The sequence below is a fragment of the Erpetoichthys calabaricus genome, chromosome 7 (genome assembly GCF_900747795.2).
Source record: "Erpetoichthys calabaricus chromosome 7, fErpCal1.3, whole genome shotgun sequence".
Taxonomy (NCBI): domain Eukaryota; kingdom Metazoa; phylum Chordata; class Cladistia; order Polypteriformes; family Polypteridae; genus Erpetoichthys; species Erpetoichthys calabaricus.
Genome location: NC_041400.2, coordinates 39162505 through 39187713, shown reverse-complemented (window position 1 = coordinate 39187713; position 25209 = coordinate 39162505). Strand labels below are relative to the sequence as shown.

General features: G+C 36.1%; 1 protein-coding gene across 1 annotated transcript in view; it reads left to right on the top strand.

Annotated features, from left to right (window-relative positions):
* Positions 1 to 25209, top strand: part of fer (fer (fps/fes related) tyrosine kinase) — a 396648-nt gene that overhangs the window by 183859 nt on the left and 187580 nt on the right. The window contains exons 11-12 of the mRNA XM_028804820.2: positions 3793 to 3996; positions 6481 to 6603. Of these exons, the coding sequence (XP_028660653.1) occupies positions 3793 to 3996; positions 6481 to 6603 (327 nt within the window). The remainder of the gene's footprint in view (positions 1 to 3792; positions 3997 to 6480; positions 6604 to 25209) is intronic.

Sequence of the window (25209 nt, the reverse complement as noted above, 5' to 3'; positions counted from 1 at the left end):
GCGGAGTCACGTATCGCGTCATCATGCCTCCTACGTAATCACGTGAACTAAAAACAAGGAAGAGATTTACAGCACGAGTCAAACGCGGGAACGAAGGTAAATGACGTTAATTTTTGAGTGTCTTTTAATACTGTGTAAGCATACATATTAACACGTGCAATTAAACGTGTGCATTTACGGGGTGATTTCTCAGGCTTAAAAGCTCGCCTTTTATCAAACGCGGGAACAAAGGTAAATGACGTTGTTCACTGTCTTTTAATACTGTGTAAGCATACATATTAACAAATGTGCAATTAAACGTGTGCATTTACGGGGTGATTTCTCAGGCTTAAAAGCTCGCCTTTTACTAAAAAGGTAAATGCAAACTGTTTTCATTCTGAAGGGCACAAACCACGTTAGATTTCAGACGTTAAACGCGCAAAAATGTCGGTACACCAGATAAATAAGCACAACATATTATCAATTGTATTATATGCTTACAATACATATATAAATGTGTTAATCGTTAACTAATATTATGGGATGGTGTTTTTCGACTCGCGCCTTGATTTAAACGATTGCATTTCTTGGTGGGTTTGCGTAGCTTATTGTCAATATCTTTACACCTCTTTTTAAGACTTAATTTAAAAAGGTTTTCTTTTCTTCTTAATTAAAATTTAAAAGCAATACTTCACCGCTGCTAAGCCCCTCTAGCGCTGACGTCCGAGGTTCGATTACCGTAAGCAAGTGCAGTGAGTGTGTACGCCTGATGAGCCAAGAATAAGGGGGAAAGACTTGTCGCGTACTCTTTTGCATTATTTGACAGTAAACTATTTTCAACCATTCTATGATCTGCTTCTCACAACTGAAGGCACCGTGGCTGATGTTACCTCACTTGCTGGCCAACCATAAGCGTTACCTGGTAGGTAACCAGCCACTCACTTTACTCCCTTACGGGAATCGAACCTTGGACGTCAGCGCTACAGGCAAAGCCCCTAAAATTGCGCCACGGCGTGTGGTTCGTTTATTTGACAACATGTAGATCGGGGTAATTACATTCCGCGCCACGGTGTGTGGTTCGTTTATTTGACAACATGTAGATCGGGGTAATTACATTCACGGCATTCGTAGTCTGATTCACAATCTGATTGTATGGGTGGTTACCTACCAGGTAACGCTTATAGTTGGCCAGCAAGTCAGGTCGAAGTGATCACTCGAGTGAAGGCAGCTTCACAAAAAAACAGATCCTTAACAAACTGTTATTAGTATATTTTCCCTCAATTTAAAAAGGTTTTCTTTTCTTCTTAATAAAAATTTAAAAGCGGTACTTCGCCGGTGCGAAGCACGTGGATTTGACCGACTGAAACATACAGACATATTCATGAGTGCAGGTACTTCGGAAAGAAAGCACCGTGTAAACCTAAAGTTTAAATTAAGTTCATACACCTACAAAAGGTTGCCATTCATTTGAGGCAAGATTGCTTTTCTTCTGTACAACTATACGTTGCATTCTCAACAGTGTGCTTGCACGGCTTCAGATATAGATATATATATATATATATGCATGTCTATATATAAATATGTAAGCTTATAAGTACTGCCTTACTTCTCTTTAAGAAAGGAAGATGTAATGATACTTGATTTAAACGATTCCATGTCTTCCTGGGTTTGCTTAGCTTATTGTCAATATCTTTACACCTTTTTTTAAGACTTATTGACTGAAACGGGCTTTCACGAAAAAAGTTAGGGCTTTGCTACAGGATACACCCTCCACAAGTTAAGCAAGTAAAAATAAAATATATATTTCTGTTTTATTTAAACCTTTTAAGTTCGTATGCATAGCCCCATTTGTTTTTTTTTCTTTCTTCAGTAATATTTAATCTCCTTAAAGAAAAAGAACATATCCATTTTACTTTTTTTGTATCTCTTTAGTAATATTTTAGTGTAAAAGGATAACCAGTATTTAAACCTTTTATGTTACTTTATACATTTATTTTACACAATGTTGAAAAATTAATAAAGCTACATATTTTGGCAGCTGCTGCTTTAATTTTCAATGAAATGAAAAAACCTCTCCAAGAGAAAACGTCAATGAAGAAGAAACAGTTTGCACTATCTAAAAATGAGAAACCCTCATTTATAAAAGTTTGCTGCAGATGACTTAACTGAAAATAAATGAATACTTCCTATGTGTATAATACATATTTATCTATTTTACTTATGCCTTTATTCCAGCAACTTGCAACATCTGAGGTACAATTTGTTACATTACTTTTGTTTTTTGCAGCACAGGCAGGTGAAGTGACTTCCTCAGGGTCACACAGTGGTGTCAGTACCAGGATTTGAACTGACAAGCTCCGGGTTTACTGAAATATTACTGAAGAAAGAAAAAAAAACGAAAACGGGCAAATAGGGCTATGCATACAGATATCCATCCATCCATTATCCAACCCGCTATATCCTAAATACAGGAGCCAATAAGTAGATATGTATATATGCAGTGTATATATATATGTGAATGTATGTATGTATATATGTATGTCTATATTTATATCTATATATCTATATATATATATATATATATATATATGTAGATATGTAAATTTGTATATGTATAGATATATGTATATGTGGAAGTGTATATGTAGATATGTATATATATGTATGTATATATGTTTATGTATATATATGGTTACATAACCTCTTTAACACACTACTTCTCCGCTGCGAAGCGCGGGTATTTTGCTTTATGTAGATATCTGTATATGTAGATATGTATATATATGTATATATGTATATGTGTATATATATATTTTACATAACCTCTTTAACACACTACTTCTCTGCTGCGAAGCGCGGGTATTTTGCTAGTTCAAGAATATAACCAAAAAAAAAAAAACATTTGATTTACAAAGCTAGTGCAGAAACGTTTTCCACGTTATACTAATAATGACGTGAAGTGTATAATGTGCGAAGACTTTAGTCCAAATATCAAATAAACACGTTTAAAACCTTATTACTTTTACGGTCATTGACGATCCTTTTGGTCCACAGGGGCACCAAGATTGAGCTTTCCTTGGTGGCCAGTGGTGTCTGTAAACCCATGGGCCCTCAGTGACCCATAAAAGATCTAAACAACAACATTCATCATGGTCAGCTCACTACAGTTGGCAGTAGTCTCACTCTTTATGAAGACAGTCTAATCTTCCATGGACTTTGCACTGCCATATCTCAGCTATTTGTAAAGTGATAATAAATGTAATTTATAAGTTTTATATTTTTATCTTATCAGAAATGTTTTGAGCTTACAAATGATATCATTTGATTACTTGTATTAAATTGCAAGTGTCTTTAACTAAAAGAAGTTAAAATGCAAAAACATAAGTTTTAATGTATAATGCTAATTATTGTTCGTTAATTTTAGTAATACTTGTGAATGTAATAAGTATCTAGATTTCATCAATTTGAAGACTTCAGTCCAGAATTTAATTTCACTGTTTTATTGATTTCTAGCTCAGAATGGAGTTTGCTAATCCCCGAGCTAACAGTGGTCACAATTTGGTTTAATTGCAACTGAAGATTTAGTTTTCTTCAAAGGGATTGAATTATATTACTTTTGGCATTTAATACATTTTCTGGCAATTTAAAAGTGAGGTTACTTCATATGTACAAAGTAAGAAGAAGACTTTCTAGCACACTTTATCAGTTCATAGTATACATGTACTATACAATTTGACTATCTGCTCAATTTAGAAGGAAAACAATTTACATTTAAAATGTCTTGGATTAATCAATGCTTTCCTTTATTTTCAGTTCTTTGATGTGATCCCTACCAGTGAGAAGCCATTAGGGGAACAGGACTGGTATCATGGTGCAATTCCAAGAATAGAAGCTCAGGAGTTATTGAAACAACAAGGAGACTTTTTAGTTCGAGAAAGTCATGGCAAGCCAGGAGAATATGTCCTTTCTGTGTTTTCAGATGGGCAGCGCAGGCACTTTATTATACAGTATGCAGAAGTAAGTATTAAATTAAACTTAAGTATTTTGTTATGTCTGTGAATTTGCTGTATATATTTGGTTTTAATAAAGTGTTCCATACACCTTACAGATGTGAAATACTTACTTACTGATACGTACTGTACTCCTAAAATATAATAATGTAAAGTGTTATCTTTCATGAAAAGGAAATGTTGACATTAAAAATAACTCTGAACAAACAGGAAAACAGACTTTATTCTCATTATTTTCTCATTAGGGCAGCATGGCAGTGCAGTGCTTAGCGCTGCTGTCTCACAGCTTGAGGATCTGAACTTCGACCCAGTTACCAACTGTGTGGCATTTTTATTTCATCTCATTTCTACACTTTTCTTTTTGGAGTACTCCGGTACTTTGAATACTGTGTGAATTTTGTCTTTAATTTGTATTTAAGATTAACTACTGACTCTAAATGGGTTCACTTTGAGAGTGAGTGTGCCTGGTGATGGACTGGTATCCTCTTTGGGGTTAGCTATTTTATGTTCGACTCTGCCAGGGTAGGTTCTGACATTCCATGTTCCATGTTGAGAACATGGATTAAAGTATATAAATATTTTCAAACTCAGCATCTTAAGTCGGCTTATTCAAATGGCAGCCTGTGGGCCATATGTGGCCCTGAAGCAACCTCCAAGTGGCCCAGCCCATGGACCTGCCTGAAAGGCAGAGAAAAACCAAGAAAAACACATTTCATGAGCCTTCAGAAATACCTACCTACATTAAACCATGAATGGAACACTCCATGTGGCCGAGCAACATTCAACCCACAATGTAGTGCGTTGTTGTGTGTCTCAAAGTGGTGGTAGTAACCTGTGATACATTCATTTTTTTTTTTTTTGTAATGGTACATGCTGGCACCTCAGCCACAACAGCTAGTCATGGTATTGACTACATATTAAATGACTTTATGGTCAATTGCGTGCCTAGTCTTAGTTGTATTCCAGTTTTATCAAGTGATTGCGCATGTGGGTTTTCACAAATGAATCTAATTGTTACTCTTCTTTTCATACTTCTCTTCTTCTCTTCACTTACATGCTTCGATCCTGTGGATTCATGGCTGTTACGGATCAGCCTTTGACACTCCCAAAGCAAATTGGAATTTTCTTTAAAACTCAATCAAATTAAGCACTTGCTTTGAGGAACTACAGTACATCTTTTCGGCAGAATGTAGAGCTTGTTATTCACTTGCGGTTGATATTCTTTTATTTCAGAAATTCTGTGTTTATAATTTTAAACTATCAAGCACAGTATTATGCAGTACAGTAGTTTTTCCCAAACTCGGTTCTGAGGACCCATGGTGGCTACAGGTTTTTATTCCAGCCAAATTCACAATTAGTGATAATAATTGATCTCATTTATTTAGATGTTTTTTTAACTTCTCTTATTCTGCCTTTAGAAAAGCACAGCAGTATGATTTTTACATTTATAATATATTTAGAAATATTTCTACTTTTGCTTTAAAAACGTACCTCTCTTTTGTTGTTGTCCTGTGGTTTTGTTATTTTTTTGTGAAATTTGCATCCTTTATTGTATCCTGATAATAATTAACAGAACTGACAGCCAGGTAAACAACACTGAATGATGAAAGGCTACAATAAGTTTAGCGTCAGACCCACTAATTAGTGCTTTACATCACTCGTAAAATAAAACCGTGGGCGCTTTTCATCAATCAACATTCAAAAAACACTTCTTAAAATCTTAGCAAAAACGCCCACCTTTTATTTTACGAGTGATGTATGAGAGACTTATTTTTTACTTTTTAGTGCACTTTTTAGCTTAATATAAACATGGTTTTTAAAAATATTTTTATATATATTTTTTAATTTCAAAAAGAAGAAAAAAAATTGCTACTACCTCAGATTCTGTTCATTTGTTGTGTTTTTACTGTTTTTTGCACATTTTGATGTGCCTGTGTTGTCACATGACTCCAAATTTAAAAGGAAAACAATGAATAAACATTACTTGTTTTTCAATACATTTGTGTTGGTTTAAAATCTGTTATAATCTGCTGCTTACCGGCTGCTGAAAATATCTGGCCCAGCTAAATTTCTTGGTTTAACAATCTGGCCTAACTAAATTTGTAATTGAATAGCCTCCATCTAGAGTATTGATAGTTTGGTTTAATTATAACATATATACCCACTGAATTTCTCCATTCTTTTGTATGAACATGTGAAAAGTAATTGTAGTTCCATAAATTGGTTTACCCCTGTTTTAATATTATAAAAAAATGGGAGCTGATATCAGCATTACTGCATCTTACTTAGATACTGACACGAACGACATCTTGTAAAGCACTTTGAACCACATATTTTGTATTAAAATGTGCTACAGAAATAAATGTTGTTGTTGATTGTGACATGTTTTTTATGATCTTCTTTAAAGTATTTTTTAAATGTATTTTACTTTAATGCAGTGCTATATTTTGTTCTTGTATTAACTTGTTTTTTATATTTTTTTTTTCTTCAGAATCAGTATAGATTTGAAGGCACTGGTTTTGCAACAATTCCTCAACTTATTGAGCACCATTACACTACTAAGCAAGTGATTACTAAAAAGTCGGGTGTGGTCCTCTTGAATCCTGTTGTTAAGGTATGCACAAAAGTGTTTAACACTAGAATTACCAGAGCCTACGAGAAAACTCATAAATCCAGCCCACCTTAAATCCTTTCTAACCTCTCCGTCAATGTCTTTTGTCCTGTAAATGTGCCGATTAAGACAAGCAGCAAGCAGCTGGCTATTCCATCCCCCCACCCACTGCTGCAGTTCAATTTGCAAAGCAGTTTGTCAGTGCTCAGTGTTTATCTTCGAGTGAAGTGCTGGTGCTTTATTGGGTAAAAAAGTACATCGTCATTTAGAATACATACATTTCATGTGTGTTCAGTGTCATCAATAATCTCTGTAAAAACGTTGTTAACACAGAAATCATTTTTCATGTTTTAGTAATAATTGACAAAATGTAGACATGAAATGTATAATGTGTGAAACCTGAAATACAAATATGAAATACAGTAATCCCTCACTTATCGCGGGAGATAGGTTCCAAGGCCGACCGCGATAACTGAATTTCCGCGAAGTAGGGACACCATATTTATTTAATTATTTAACGTGTATTTGGACGTTTTTAAACCCTCCCTGTATTGTTTACAACCCACCCTTTACTCTATTAATAACAGGGACAACTGCTAAGCAATATGAAATCAGTAGATAAGTTTACACTTACTGTGTAGCGAAGTACATGTAGCTATATATGACGTGATGATGGTGATGAATATGCTGCGCAGTAAAAATGATGACGATGAAGGTGATAATCCCCTGAATGCAGTAGCAAGAGCACGTTAATGGTGAATGAGTGAGATGAGACTTCCTGGTTAATGCAGCACTCCGTCGCTGAGCCAATCAGCAGCACACAGGAACTTAACTGCGTGCTCTGATTGGGTAGCTTCTCAGCCATCCGCCAATAGCATCTCTTGTATGAAATCAACTGGGCAAACCAACTGAGGAAGCAAATACCAGAAGTAAAAAGACCCATTGTCCGCAGAAACCCGCGAAGCAGCGAAAAATCCTCGTTATATATTTAGATATGCTTACATATAAAATCCACGGTCGTGAATCCGCGAAAAGTGAAACGCGAAGTAGTGAGGGATTACTGTAAACACTTTCACAAAAGGTACAAGTATAACAAAACAAGTGCGCTTTTATTCAAGAATATAACCGAAGAAAAAAGAAAGCAGGTTACGGTAGGCAGTTGATGTGAAAGCTGGTGTGGTGCAATGTTAAGAACTGCTGCCTTCCAATCAAGAGGTTGTGGTTTCGATATCAGCTGCTTCCCAAATTTACCGTTTTGAGTAGTGAGCTGCTGTTATTGTTAATATCATACAATAAAAACATACATTTGATTTGCATCTGTAAATTTATAGTTAAAGTTAGCGGGGTTTTTTTAGTTTTATTTTCTTACGTTCAAGCTCCCACACAAACACTCCCCCCCCCACCACCCCAAAACCCCCTAAGGATCTGACGTTGTTTTGTTATACCGACTCTTTATTTGAAAACCATGTCAGATCTTGTGCATGAACGAGACTGGGACTGGGAAAACTGTGGACATGGATGTAAGTGGTGTGCATAATTGAGAATGAATGTGGATGTGAATTTTTTTTATTCAGTTTTCTTCTTGAGTGTTCCTGCTCACGCTGAATTAGTATGCACCTGATCCATGATGTCAAAGCTGCACTGACAAAAAAAAAAAAGCGAGACTTAGGTATATATGACATTTGGAATAATTCATTTTATGACCTGTATTGTACATTTCGGAAACGTTGTTGCACTAATGCAACATTATATTCATTTGCATACCTTCATGTGGTTGTAGTTAGTGACCGCATTTGTTTTTTTTTTTTTTTCCGATCTTGGCCAATGTCCATATGTTGCTGCATATTGGTATTTCTTTTGAACTTCAGGAGATGCAGAGGACAGAATAGTACAGAGAGGTCAGTTCTGCGCTATATACAATCATCAGATTCAAATATTAAAAGTTCCCACACACTCAAGGACCGTCTTTATGACATGTGTATAAGGTGTGAAGCCTGAAGTCCAAATATCAAATAAACACTTTCACAAAAGCTACGAGTATAACAAAACAAGTGCGCTTTTATTCAAGAATATAACCGAAGAAAAAAGAAAGCTTGCGTGGTGCAATGCTAAGAACTGCTGACTCCCAATCAAGAGCTTCTGGGTTCGATGCTGGCAGCTTTTCAAGTTTAGCGTTTTGAGTAGAGAGATGCTCTTATTGTTAATATTATACAATAAAAACATACATTTTATTTGTGTCTGTAACAGCCACTGTAAATTTATAGTGCTTGTCAAAGTTAGCATTTTTTTTATTCAGTTTTATTCTCTCAGTCGCGTTCATGCTCGCCCTGATCAGACACGGCTGTTTTCAAATAAAGACATGCTATAACAAAGGTGAACTCAGATCGGAGAAAGAGAGCAGAAGCCCTCCCCACAAGAAATGTCCACTCACATTCAATCTGGCTTTTATATAAGTAAAATATAAATGCTTCTTATGTAAAGACCATCACAAAACATAATCAGAAACAGAAGTTTGCACGACACGCTGGCGAGCTCTGTAAGCCGTGCTGTTTCTTTGAAGGACAGGTGATTGGCAGGATGATGCCGGACCTTGTCCTGTACCCAAAAGGTGCCATCTTTCGCCTTTACACCTGGTGCAGCTGCGTTGTTCTTATATGTGAGTGGACATTTCTTACGGGAAGGGAATCTGTTCTCTTTCTCCGATCTGAGTTCACCTCTGTTATAGCGCGTCTTTATTTGAAAACAGCAGTGTCAGATAGGGGCGAGTGTGAACGCGACCGAGAGAATAAAACTGAATAGAAAAATGTTAAACTTTACATGTACCATACATTTACAGTGGCTGTTACAGACTCAAATCAAATGTATGCTTTTATTGTATAATAGTAACAATAAGAACAGCTAACTACTCAAAACGTTTATTTTGGGAGACGTTATGACTCAAACCCAGTATCTTCTGAATAGGAGTCAGCGGCTCTAACCGCTGTACTACCAAAGAAGTCAAGATGACAAGCAACACTAACCTGATTTCTTTTTCTTCAGTTATAATCTTGGAAAAAAAGCACATTTATTCTGTTATATTTGTATCTTTTGTGAAAGTGCTAATTTTATATTTGGACTTCAGTCTTCACACATTATACACTTAATGTATACATTTTATTGTTAGTACTAAAACATGGAAAAAGTTTGTCTTTTAGGTATGTGTTCAACATTTCCTGTCATCCTATGCTTACACAGATCTTTGTTGACACGGAACACACATGAAATGCATATGTTCCGAATAACGATGTATTTTTTTAGCCTAGGTACCTGACTCACTGATAAACAAGGCTTCAGTTGGGAGACGTTTTTGCAGTTTCTCCTGCGGTGGGAGGGATGGTATAGCAGGCTGCTTGGGATTATCAACACATTTACAAGACAAAAGACGCTGAATGGAGACGTGTGAGTGGATTTAAGGTGGGCCGGATTTACAAGTTTTCTCGTAAGCTTTGGTAATTCTAGTGTTTAAATGAGAAAAGTTTATTTTCTTCTCTGCTAAATTAGTTTGTATTTTGCTTTGGTAGATAAGTTCATTTTGACTTTTGTAGTACAAGTAAAGTAGTTAATGAAAGCTCAAAAGCAATAGGGCTCATTGTTTTTTCATGTAACATACTTTTGTGTAATGTGATCCTAATATACTCAGGAATGGTTGAAATGTTTTCCATCATCTTAAATTAAATGTAGTAAAATTACCTTGAAAAGTTGCCGGAAATCTAATCTGTATGAGGCAGTCATGGATCAGACTGTTGTTTCTGAATTTTTTACAAATTTCTCTTTGAACTCTATAATGATTTAGTTGTTGTTTTAGGGTTTTTTAGGGTCAAAGAATCTTGTGGTGACATCTGTTTTGGTATTTGATATGCTTTTAGCAAAGTTGAATATAAGTTGCGTTCTCCTGCAATGCCATTTTGCTTTTTAATGGGTGCTGGCATGTTGAGGAGTATTTGTGGATAGTTTCTATGCCAAACAATGAAAGTATATGGTATGTATCATACCTTGGTCAAGAGTATAAAGGTCATGTAATGAACGCCATGGGTTGGCCTTGATTTGGATTGAGCCCAGACCTTTAAAATTTGAATTCCCTTTTTTTTTAAAATATTTCTGAGGAACAAATTCTGGCTCTGCTTTTTTGACTATGATCTAACAGTAAAGTTTTACCCCAGTTTATGGGTATGTCTATTATTTTTAATATTTTGAGCCTTGGTGATTTTTTTTTCTCACCGGTTTTGACCCATTGCATGTTGCTTTAGTTCTAGGTCATCTCTTGATTCCTTTTCTACATAAATTCTGCTGATTTCAGCATGGAGGAATCATTGTTCCTGTGTTTATATTAATTTAAATTAGGGTGACTTTCTGTAGTTCTCTGGGCCACACACTTTGAGAAGTGCAGCCTACTGTACTTATGACAATACTACTAATAAAAGTAATGAAATATATTATTTCATAAATTTTTTTTTTTTTTTTATTCCGCTGTTAAAGTAATTATTAGCCTGATTTATTAAAATCATGAGTGAAGACTGCTGAAACTATAACCTACTGAAGATGATGTGCTCCGGACAATGCAAAAGTACACGTCTTAATATAAACAGTCATTCCTTCTTTTAGTTTCCGCTTTATAAAATGAGGTTTGGGTGAAAAATGTCATAAGAATAAGAACATAAGAAACTAGACAAACCAGATGAGACCATTCAGTGTATCAGATTGATTTGTTTAACCAATAGCTAAGTTGTTCCAATATCTCATCCAGGTACTTAAAAAGGTTGTCAAGGATTCTGATTCACCTACATGACTTGGTAGTTTGTTCCAGATTCCCATAACTCTTTCAGTAAAAAAATGCTTTCTGGCTTCAGTCCTAAATGCACTGTCCCTTAATTTCCTCTGGTGTCCTTGAGTACGTGATTCACTGTTAAGTTCAAAGAATTTCTGTGGATCAACTTCATCAATGCTTTTGAGGATTTTGAAGGTCTGGAATAGGTCCCCATGCAGTCTCCACTGCTGGTTTAATTGTCTCGAGTTCATCACTGTAGGACATATCCTTAAGTCCTGGGATGCACATGGTTGCTCTCCTTTGCACAGCTTCAAGTGCTGTTATGTCTTTCTTGAAATACAGTGACCAGAACTGCACACAATACCCCACATGCAGTCAAATTATTCATAAGAATAAGAAAGACCTTTGATTGTAGCATATCATTTTGGCAGATGTCAAAATGAAAAGGCAAGCAATACCCACCATGTACAAAATGACTTGTTCTAAATAATCCAACAGCAACATATGAGTTAGCCATTTCTGTCAACACGTAACTTTGCAATCAAACCTCAACCAATAAGTCTGAGTTGTGTTTACTTCACCCTGGAATTTTACTAATGTAATAGCATGTATTATTACACTTAATTAAATCTTACTTTAATCTATTTTTCTTTTTTAATTTTTTATAGTTGAGTAATATAATTAAATAGCAAAGCTGCTTTTTGGGAAAAATTGTATTTTGTATTCTTGTTTTTTGTTAATATTTTATATCTAGCTTAAAATTCCTTAGGTTATTGGCTTTTAGGATTATTATATATCTAATAGATATTCCTATAAGCATACTATTGTGCAGACTGAGCTGGTAGCTCATTAATGTATATAGTATATTCATTAGTGCATAAAATCTGAAATGATTATATCTTTAAAAGACAAAGAGGAAGCAAAAACATAAAGCCAAGAAGAAAAATAAGGTAGATACTTTTAAGTATAATACAAATAGAAAAATTCAAAGAATGCTATGGAATGAAATAAAGGGTATAGAGATTAAAAGAAAATGAGCCACATTTTTTGTATCTGGATCATAATTTTTCATAACATAACAGTCTGCAGTTCAATGTCATGGGGGATCATTTATCATGTGGGATATAAATATTGGAATCAAAGTGTTCCCATATCTTATTTACTCTGCCTTCTTTTATGAACAGTAGGTTCAGAGATATTAAAGTCATATTCATCATGAATTCATTGTTTTCATTTGGTTCTTCATTACACATGCAGTAGAACGTGAGATACATTCACCTGTAGTGTAGAAGCCTGTTATCAACTTCTATTTTCTTCAAAGAGTAATAAAGCTAGCTGAAGTGTCTGTTATGGTGACACATGGAATAGAAAAGTGCACCAACTTTGCCTAATCCACTTTATTATACACTTCATATTCATTATAAAAATGAATGTAATTTTGTTATCTTCGTCATGATCTGGGTTTTGATTATAATTTTTTGTAGCAATTCGTTGGTCTCTAAAAATAATTGATACATCATATTTGGGAGTTTGGAGACCAAGTTTTTACTTTCTTCCCGTGGTGACATTTTGTTTTTATTATGGGTGACACTATTTTGAGACAGTTGTTTCTATACCATTGCTAAGCAGGATGACTACGAGTGTGTGACAGAAGATATCATTACGGCAAGTGTTCTGACTGACTTAGCAGTAGGAGGGATTGTTAACCATACCTTGCATATTTCACGACAAAAGGAAATCCTGCAAACTTTTTAATGCAGTGCATTGAGGACCCTTTTGATATTTCACAAATCTGAGAACTTCTATGTATGTGTGAAACAAAACTTACTAAGTGCCAGCCAAACTCTGCATAACAGCCAAACGTCTCTTGCTTAAATTATGGGGACATCAAAAAGGTTGCTTTTTTTTAAGATAAATCATGTTCCTTTAGTGACGCTTCGAAATGGTCCTAGTTTATGACACATGCTGTATTTTTACAGCAGGATAAAATCACAATACGCTAAATTTCAGTGATGTGGTTGTTCTGCTCAAATACTGTATGTCCAGTGCTTTAACCTTTGATTTATGGTTGGTTCTTGCCTCCTGGCTCCTACATTGCATTTGCTTAGCTAATTAATAAGTGATTTTTTAATATTAGATAGATAGATAGATAGATAGATAGATAGATAGATAGATAGATAGATAGATAGATAGATAGATAGATAGATAGATAGATAGATAGATAGATAGATAGATACTTTATTAATCCCAAGCGGAAATTCACATACTCCAGCAGCACCTTACTGATACAAAAAACAATATTAAATTAAAGATTGATAATAATGCAGGTAAAAAAAAAATTGCAGCTGCAATTATTTTGATATTTGTTCATTTTATGAAACAGTGTTTTCCAGTGCAGGGCTAAGGTGAATGAATGCATACAAACACTCATACAGACACTCTCACACACACATACTTACACATCCACACACACATGACCCTTTAGATTTGCAGAGACTGGAGTGTAATGTTTACTAACAGGCGTAGGAGATCTAGGAGTAAACAGCAGAGTCATAGGGAAATATATTTATTAATTAAAATTAGGTATTAATACTGTGTAATGCATTTATTTAGATTATCACCACTTGAAGGGGGAAAAACAGATTTTCTTTAACTCAGCCATAGAAAGAGAGAGAGAAAGAGAGAGTATTAGTGTTGTTTAATGTACAATAGAGCTAAGTTGAGCTTGGTTCTCCAGGTTAACTGAGGAAACCTGACTTATCACTAGATCTTTGTTATTGAAACTTTTCCCAGTGTCCATTGTAACCAGAGTTATATATGCACTTGACATCACTTGTAACTTTAAAAAAAAATATCACATTTTAGCTGAAATCTGGATATCTTTCTACCACCTAAGAAACATTGCTAAAGTCTGAACCTCGTTTGATACAGAAATAGTTACACCTCCATCACCTCTGAATTGGATTCCTGCAGGTCACTTTTAAATAGTCTTCATGTTCACAACAGGATCAAAATGCCACTGCCAGAATTGTGACTGTTGCTGGAAGATAATGAGCATTTCACCTCTCCACTGGCTTGACTAAACTAGGTCTCTTTATAATACCTTATTATATCACCTTCAAAACTCAAAGCTACTGACTGTTAATTCTAGCACCTACGACCCCCTGATGCTGGTATTAACACTTTGCTAAAAACTTATTATGCAAGATATCCTTCAACAAATGCTGTTTAGGCTTTGTGGTTAATCAACTGTGACAAAATCTCCCAAGATCTGTCTGTAGATCTCTGTAGTCACATTCCAGTCATGACAGGTAACATGTTTTCTTTGTTGCATTTTAATTGGTTTATTTTGTGGTATCTCCACACTCTACTGTTACTGACTTTACTGTTGAACTGTCAGTTTACTCACAAGTATCTTCAGTGCAAGTTTTTTTCTTTTATGAAACAGTCTTATATTGTAATGAATAATTTTTTTTTGTGATTTGGGCTATGTAATAAATTTTTGTTTTTGCTTTAGATACATTTTGTTAGTTTATTAGGTAATGATATTTTGAAAGCTGGATTGTCAAGCTTTATTTTCATGTACTGTATGTTTCATTTTTATGTTCATACCTCACAAAGATTTTAATCTTTTTCATTTAAATTTTAAGTTCATTTGCATTCTCAGTATTCAGTTAACAAATTGTTAGGGTGCATATCATGATTGCTAAGGACCACCTTGGTGAGTCATGTCAGGATGGCTCTGTAATTGATTTGAGGGGAGCAATAGGAGTCCTTTTGTCTGGATTGTTCAATGTGAGCCTTGTCTGGATTGTTCAATGTGAGCCCTCAGAGACAAACTCCCATAGAAAAAATACTTTTTGAGTCTTGAGTTTTGCAGTGAAGTGCCTTCAGAGGTAAATAAATTGTCGAGTTTTGAATTTTGTGGTGGCACACCCTCATAGTAAAGTGCATATTTTAGTTTGGATTTTGTGATGGTGGCTCACGGTGCCTTTTCAAGTGGCACAAGCTCATCTTCTAGTCCCATAGAAGTTCAGAGTTTTGATTTTTGTGGGTGCAATTCACATTCTGTTCATAAAGCTTTTTTGAGCAGTAAAAGCTCATATTGCAGTAACAAAAAATTTCAGACTTTTGAATCTTATGACAAATTATCACATTATCATCAGTTCTTTCAAGTGTTGTTTTTATAGCGAGAGCTCATCTCATCATTGTGATGCTTTTTCAAGTTTTTATCCTGTGGCAGTTTGCCTTCAGTTTCTCGTTCAGATTCAGTCAGTGAAAAAGTTCAATTAGAAAGTCTCATTTTTGGTATTCTGGCCTTGACACTTTCTCTTTTGTCACATCTCAATTTTGACTCTGGTGATTTCATAAGATTTTGATGACTGACTCATTGCTGTGGTTATGATTAAGCAGTTTGGATCAGAAAAACAAATTTCAGTGTTCATGAAAATTCCCCGTTAGATTTTGATTTTGCTAGTTCTTCCTGAATTCCTCAATTCATTTTAACTACTTCCATGAATAAACCTCCAAGTTGTGGAATACCTCAAGTAAATGCAATGCCAGTTTGCTTTTCAGTGGTAGCTCAGTGTTTTTAGCACATGAAAACAAAGCTCTCAGTGATTTTCAGATTTTTATTTAAAATCCATTTGACTTGTCCTTTATATTTCTGAAATATTTTATGAGTAGTTAAGTGATTACATGGTGCTGAATACTATTATGGGTCACTTTAGAAATGATTACTGAATAAAGGGAGATGAAAGTGTAAGGTGGCTATTTTGCATTATGAGTGTTTGCTGCTAATGATTAATAAACGATTAGCTTCTTCTTAAACTGCATGAACCAGTACTTTAATTCAGATTCCCATGATCATTGTTTTGAAATACTACTACAAAGTGTTGTCTAGTATCTGTTTTTTATAGTGTTGTTTTAAATTATTCTTTGAACTCATGCTGAACAAACTTATTTGGCCAAACAATATTTTACTAGATGTTATTGTTCAGTTTAATTTAATTTTATTAAGGGCATTTTCACACTTTTGCACATGAACTCAACTCTCCATGGTCTAAATTAATTACAGATATTAAACACAAAATAATTTATCATGTAAGTATCCACCTCTTCAAGTTTCGATTTAGTAAATGCACCTTTTGCAGCCATAGCAGCCTTGACTCTGTGTCCTCAGGTCTCAATCAGCTTTGCACATCTGGACACGATCATTTTTCCCCATTCTTATTGGTAAAAATTCTCAGTTAGTCATTATCCAACCCGCTATAACCTAACACAGGGTCACGGGGGTCTGTTGGAGCCAATCCCAGCCAACACAGGGCGCAAGGCAGGAACAAACCCCGGGCAGGGTGCCAGCCCACCGCAGGGCACACACATACACACACTCCCATCGCCATTGCTACTAACCTGCATGTCTTTGAACTGTGGGAGGAAATCGGAACACCCAGAGGAAACTCATGCAGACACAGAGAGAACATGCAAACTCCACGCAGGGAGGACCCGGGAAGCGAACCCAGGTCTCCTTACTGCAAGGCTAGAAATTCTCAACATTTTTGAAATCTGGACCCTGACTCAGCCTCTAAATGACATTAACATTGTCTTACTGGAAAACAAATCTTCTCCCAAGAAGATTTATATAAAATGCAGTGTTTGGCTTATGCCAAGCCTGACATTTAGTCTGATGGCTAACATTTAAAAGGCTCAATTTGGGTCTTGTCAGACCATGGAACCTTCTCCCAACTGACTTCAGAGCCTCCCAAGTGCCTCAGGCAATGTTTCTGTGCTTTTTTTTTTTAATGCCACCCACTCTTCAATAAAGCTGTCACTGTTGAAGCACCCGGCCAACTGCTGCTGTATTCTCAGTCTCTTCAATCTCAGCTACTGTAGCTTGCCTTCTGAGTTCTATAGGTCTCTCAGTGGCTTCCCTCACTTTTGTTCTTGTACAGTTGCTCAGTTTTTGTGGAGAGTCTGCTTGAGACAGATGTACAGCTGTGTCATTCTCTTTCTGTTTCTTAATGATTGCTTTTAACAGGAATCCGAGGAATATAGTGACTTTGATATTTTGTTATATCCATCCCTCGACTTGCTGTTCAATCTCCTTTTCGTGGAGATGTTTGGAGTGTTCTGTTGTCTTCATTATGTAGGTTAGGCCACCTTAATCACTCATTACAAGCTGAATCTTCCAGATGCATGTGATTTTACCCTACAATCAATTAAAAGCCCTTCACTATGGACAGATGATCTCCATTGAACAAATGATGCAACGTCTAAAAGCAACTGGCTGGAACCAGTGAGAATTTAGTTGTGTCAAAGGGGGTGAATAATTAATGAGATCAAATATTTTGTGTTTTATTTTTGTAATTAATATAGACCACTTTTTCATTAAAGAGTCTTTTTCTCTGCATCAGTGTCAAAAAAGCAAAATTAAATCTACTTTTCAAGAAATCCTTTGACTTGTCCTCATGATAAACAAAATCTCCTTCTGTATTTGTAGAATGTCACTTTTGTAATCTGTAAAAAAATGTCACAATTAAATCTGTAGAAATTTATCATTTACAAAATGCCTCCTTTCCTGCCTGTTTATATATATTCATTTTAATAAGCTCTTTCTCCAAGGATGATTATACCCTATGATGATGATGTACAACATTACTGTGGAATCTTCTATTTCTGCCATGTCAGTATTAGAAACATTATGGCATAAAAAAAGATCAATCTGCTGTGCAGAAATGTGATTGCTGGGATAGAGATCATTTCCAGTTCCATAAAGGGAAACTCAATTTTCCTTTAGTGATTCTGAAAATGAACACCTTTAACTGTTATTTGGTGGTGTCTCAATGCATTTTCTGTAATATTTCTCTCCTACTTCTTCACCTAGACAGATTTTGACATTTTACATAGATAGTGCCCAATGGTGGAAAAAATGCTGTATGAGCTTAACTTTATATCCCTGACTGGCATTGACTATATTTAATTAAGGTGACATTGGCAACAACTGCTAGACACATTTAGATATTATACTGTATATTTATCCTCTTATACAGTAATTTGTACACATTGGATAATTTCCAGCCTATGGAGTTTTGTCGTTCAGTCTTTCTAGTTATGTTTAATATGTGAAAGCTTTTATTTGACATGTGGCTTGAGTCCACCCATCACTTGACACAGCCAACATCCTCATAAATCTGTGATCTGTATGTGTATTTGTACAGATGTCTGTAATATGTCTCCCAGTGGGCTACAGACAGGCACTGTTTGCAAAGGGTTAGTGACAAGTGGACATACTCATCTAACAAAATATGTGTATTCTGCTCCATTCCTCAATCCTTTTATAGTACTAAGTATATTTTAATGGATGGCTAATTTCATTAATCTGTACACTAGCTGTTCGGAAACATATTTAAAAATTTAAGTCAATGACTTTTCTACTATGGCCATTACTGTAGTTTTCATAGCTTTAATTATATCTAATAACTTGGATGTCTTCTGGGTATGACATTTAAACCCTTTTGTAATGCTTTTTAAAAGATTACATGTAATATATAGGGGCAAATTATTTCTGTCAGCTCAGCACAGATGAATATAAGCCCATAATAAAATTTTTCTTGTTGAGTTTGTTATCACAAAATCATTAAAGAGTTGATAATTAGAACGAAGTATCCTTCTGTTCAGGGCTACTTCCTGCCTTGTGCTCAGTGATGACATAATAGCACCTTGAAATAGAAACACTGACGGTAGAGTGGACATACTATACAGCTTTGGCACATAAGTGCCATGTTTACAGCAGACACTTCAGATGCAGACTTGTCAGAGAATGATGAAGTCAGACCATCGTCAGTTAAAATAGCTGCTTCATTCAGTAATTCGGGGTAATTTTTTTCTGGTACTCCTATCTGTGATGGATAGTAACAACTTTGAGCATGCTCTTTGCTTGCCTGGGGAATCTTGTGGCACAGAGGTCTAAATTGTGCCCACTAGAGGAGGGTCTCTTAAAACTATTCAGCCAGTCACCAAGCACTTGTATGTTGATGGATGAAAATGACAGGTTTCATATCAAGGCATATTTTGTATTACATGCAGCACCTTCAGCTGACTAGATTTTCTGTATCAAGGCATATTTTGTATTACATGCAGCACCTTCAGCTGACTAGATTTTCTGTTCTGTGAAGGAAGTAATATAAAATAATGATTGATTGCCATGAAAATATGTTGAAGTGAAAATATCCTTCTGTCCTTCTTTCTCTGCCATACAGTTACACTTGCATTTTGTCTGTGGTGAGGTGCAAACTCATGGCATACACCAAAAGGAGGACCATATTATGACAAATATAAGGGCCCTTGCACTAGCTTACTGTATTGAAATGGGTCAAATAACTTCAAAAATTTACAGTTTAACAGCAGCACACGTTTATGTTTCCGTGGAGGCTTTATAGGAAAAAATTAATGAACGGCATAATTTACATTGTTTACATTCACCACCACAGTATATTTTTTTGACCATGAATTTGATCAGGGATGACAATTCAGTTTCTCTCATGAACTCATAACAATATAACTCTTAAAACTTCATTCTTGATCAGCATCAGCAGATGGCAGAATGAGTTACAAGTATTGGTCATTGAACCACCATGTGTGCATTGTTTTGCCAGGCAAATCATTCTTCCTACAATATTGTCAAATTTTCATTTTTTGTAATCCATCATTTTTACTGCCTTTTATCAGGCTCATCATTCATAACAGACAAATGAAGACAAGGACTATTTGAATATGAAAAAAGCGCTGTCACATCACATTGAGCAGAAAAAAAAATGTTTTTTAGTTTTTATATACATGCTGTAGCTCTCTGTAAAAGTCAGCCTCTTCCTCGCTGATTCTGGTATCAGTTTTTATTCCAAGCTGGAATGGCAGATCCCTAGATCGCTCCATTAATTTGTACTTTCCTTAAATCACATTTGAAAGGTAGACATATATAAGGCTGTGTATATGTAATTTTCAGAAGTTTCCGAATAGATGCTAAGAAATGCTGGCTTGCAAAGTTATTTTCTTCAGCATCACATATCACTTAAGTAAAAGAGATCATTAAAGTATAATTTTTCCAGTGCATTTCCTATATTGTGATGAGTGTAATGGTAGCATAATAACATATTCATTAACACTGATGCCTCGTAACTTTAGAGTCTTATACTGTATTTGAATGTCAGCCTGGGCACTTTTCTGCATTTATATCTTCTGCAAGTGTCTTTGAGTTTTAACTCACATTGCAAACATACAGTATGTGTTTTAAGTTTCTCATAATCTCTAGACTGGCAGCTTACAGTGCATCCAGAAAGTATTCACAGCGCATCACTTTTTCCACATTTTGTTATGTTACAGCCTTATTCCAAAATGGATTAAATTCATTTTTTTCCTCAGAATTCTACACACAACAAACACCCCATAATGACAACGTGAAAAAAGCTTACTTGAGATTTTTGCAAATTTATCTATAATAATAAAAGGCAAAGCCCTCACTGACTGACTGACTCACTCACTCACTGACTGACTGACTGACTGACTCATCACTAATTCTCCAACTTCCCGTGTAGGTGGAAGGCTGAAATTTGGCAGGCTCATTCCTTACAGCTTACTTACAAAAGTTAGGCAGGTTTCATTTCAAAATTATACGCGTAATGGTCATAACTGGAACCTCTTTTTTGTCCATATACTGTAATGGAAGGCAGCAAGATGGCCGTAGGAGACTGAGTTGCGTGTCGCGTTATCACGCCTCCCACGTAATCACGTGAACTGACTGTGAACTCAGTACGTAGAAAAGAAGGAGGAGCCCCAAAGAGCGCTGAAGAAAACACTCATTACACAATTGACAAGGCAGCGAAACAATAAGAAGCGAGTGAGTGACGCATACAAGCATCTTCATAAGACACGAGGTATAAAAAAGCACGGTGTAAACCGTAAGTCTAAATTTACTTTATAGAAACGCTCCCGCTGCCGTTTGCAATACCATATTCGCGAGATACAAGTTTAATGAGAAGACACGAGGTATAAAAAAGCACGGTATAAACCTAACCTTAAATTAACTTTATAGAAACGCTCCCGCTGCCGTTTGCAATGCCATATTCGCGAGATACAAGTTTAATGAGAAGACACGAGGTATAAACGAGAGTTTGCATCACTTTGTAACAGAGTTAAAATTGCTGTAGCGAGAAACTTTTAACTGCCGGGTCTTAGCTAACATTAAATAAACCCGTGGACATCGCAACATCACACAAGAGAGCGGCTCACGTGAAGTGACTGAACGCAGCAGGAGTGATCACTTCCATGAATCAAACCTGTTCAAAAAACACATTACACAATTGATAAAGTAGGAAAAGAATATGAAACAAAGCACGGTATAAACCGTAACTTCAAATTAAGTTTATAGAAACGCTGCCGTTTGCAATACCATATTCGCCCCTGCGAAGCGCGGTGATTTTGCTATATATATTAAACTATTTCAACCATTGTATGATCTGCTTCTCGCAACTGAAAGAGGGCACCGTGGCAGAAGTTAGCCGACTTGCTCACCAACCACAAGCGTTACCTGGTAGGTAACCACCCATACAATCAGATTGTGAATCAGACTACGAATGCCTGCAATGTAATTACCCCGATCTACATGCTGTCAAATGAACGAACCACACGCCGTAGCACAACGTTAGGGGCTTCGCCTCTACGTCCGAGGATCGATTCCAGTAAGGGAGTGCAGTGACTGTGTACTCCTAATGAGCCCACAATTACGGCGAAACACGTGTCGCATACTATGCATCTTCAAAGCACGGTGTAAACAGTAAGTTTAAATTGAGTTTATAGAAACGCTCCCGCTGCCGTTTGCAATACCATATTAGATGACTTTGTAACAGAGTTAAAATTGCTGGAGCGATAAATTTTTAACTGCCGGGTCATGTCGCGTGTTCTTGGGTAGGTACACCAAAAAATGTATACATTTATGCATGTAATGGGCAAACAAAAAATGTACTATACCCGAAAGCACTACAGTAGTACTCAATGTATCTTTACTTCTTAAATGTTAATGTTTTACTGTTTAATAATTTATACGCTTCTTATATGTTATTCAGATTCTTTTATCAAAATACCAGTAACAGCGCACTGCACGATAACGTGGAGTGAATATACTTGACATGACCATTCATAGTATTTATCCTCTTTCTCTATACGTTTACCATTCGTTTGCTCAGAGGTTGATGACCTTGCTGCTTAATGAGCAGCTCTTCACCCTAGCGTCCCCCTGCTTCTCTTCTTTCGTCGGCATCTTTTCCCGTTAAAACTGATTTTTTTTAAAACTTAGTATGTTTTCTTTAATTTTTCAGTTAAGCTGGCACTTAAGTCTTCAATCTGCCTCAAGAATGATTAGCGGAGGTGGTAGACAATGAAAACGTCAGCTGTACGCATCCGCCACGCACGCACTGGTGCGCGCAGCTGTGAGTTGACTCTACAATAAAATAAAATAAAGATAAAAAGAGCAATAACTTGCAGCACCGCTATTCAATTACACTTGCCTAATGCCTCTCCTAAGGGGAAATACTGTGGGATCTGGGCATCCGTCAAAGCAGCAATCACAAGCCCGATTAGAAAGCGGGAAACTGTGATTTGTCCTCTCCCTCCCATGTAACAATCGCAGCCCGTGTTGCAACGCACTATGTATGTATATGTATATATGTGTATGTGTGTGTATATGTATGTGTATATATATATATATATATATATATATATATATATATATATATATATATATATATATATATATATTTGTTCATATGTGTGGGAAAGCGAATAGTAGACATGACGTAGTATATGTGTACCAAATTTCAAGTCAATAGGTGAAACAGTTTGCGAGCTACAGGTGATTTAAAATCCTGGACAGACAAACGAATAGCCACGGTAGCGTATTATAGAAGAACATTTTACTGTTTAATAATTTATATTTATATGCAATGTGCTTCTTATATATTACTTCATATTCTCATATGATAATGATGTTAATGTTGTTTATATTGATTTCTATGTTATTGTAAGTGCCCTTTATTTGTGGAAAAATAAATTTGGCAATTAAACTTATTTTATACATACATTTTATTTTTTTCTCTTGCACTCAGTGAGCGAATCCACTGGGTAATCAGCTATATATATATATATATATATATATATAGATAGATATGTATGTATGTGTATATATATATAGATAGATAGATATATGTGTATGTATGTAGATAGATATGTATGTATATGTATATATGTGTATATATATGTAGATATACAAATATGTATATGTATATATGTGTATATATATGTAGATATACAAATAAGTATATGTATATATGTGTATATATATGTAGATATACAAATATGTATATGTATATATGTGTCTGTATGTGTATATATATGTTGATATATGTATATATATATGTGGATGTGTATATGTATATATATATATGTATATATGTTTATGTATATATATGTTTACATAACCTCTTTAACACACTACTTCTCCGCTGCGAAGCGCGGGTATTTTGCTAGTTAAAAATAAATAAATTGAGAAAGCATATGTACATAAGTATTCACAGCCTTTGCCATGAAGCTCAAAATTGAACTCAGGTGCATCCTGTTTCCCCTGATCATCCTTGAGATGTTTCTGCAGCTTAATTGGAGTCCACCTGTGGTAAATTCACTTGATTGGATATGATTTGGAAAGGCACACACCTGTCTATATAAGGTCCCACAGTTGACAGTTCATGTCAGAGCACAAACCAAGCATGAAGTCAAAGGAATTGTCTGTAGACCTCTGAGACAGGATTGTCTCGAGGCACAAATCTGGGGAAGGTTACAGAAAAATTTCTGCTGCTTAGAAGGTCCCAATGAGCACAGTGGCCTCCATCATCCGTAAGTGGAAGAAGTTCGAAACCACCAGGACTCTTCCTAGAGCTGGCCAGCCATCTAAACTGAGCGATCGGGGGAGAAGGGCCTTAGTCAGGGAGGTGACCAAGAACCTGATGGTCACTCTGTCAGAGCTCCAGAGGTCCTCTGTGGAGAGAGGAGAACCTTCCAGACGGACAAGCAATCCACCAATCAGGCCTGTATGGTAGAGTGGCCAGACAGAAGCCACTCCTTAGTAAAAGGCACATGGCAGCCTGCCTGGAGTTTGCCAAAAGGCACCCGAAGGACTCTCAGACCATGAGAAAGAAAATTCTCTGGTCTGATGAGACAAAGATTGAACTCTTTGATGTGAATGCCAGGTGTCACGTTTGGAGGAAACCAGGCACTGCTCATCACCAGGCCAATACCATCCCTACAGTGAAGCATGGTAGTGGCAGCATCATGCTGTGGGGATGTTTTTCAGCGGCAGGGACTGAGAGACTAGTCAGGATAAAGGGAAAGATGACTACAGCAATGTACAGAGACATCCTAGATGAAAACATGCTCCAGAGTGCTCTTGACCTCAGACTGAGGTGACGGTTCATCTTTCAGCAGGACAACAACCCTAAGCACACAGCCAAGATATATCAAAGGAGTGGCTTCAGGACAACTCTGTGAATGTCCTTGAGTGGCCCAGCCAGAGCCCAGACTTGAATCCGATTGAACATCTCTGGAGAGATCTTAAAATGGCTATGCACCAATGCTTCCCATTCAACCTGATGGAGCTTGAGAGGTGCTGCAAATAGGAATGAGTGAAACTGGCCAAGGATAGGTGTGCCAAGCTTGTGGCATCATATTCGAAAAGACTTGAGGCTGTAATTGCTGCCAAAGGT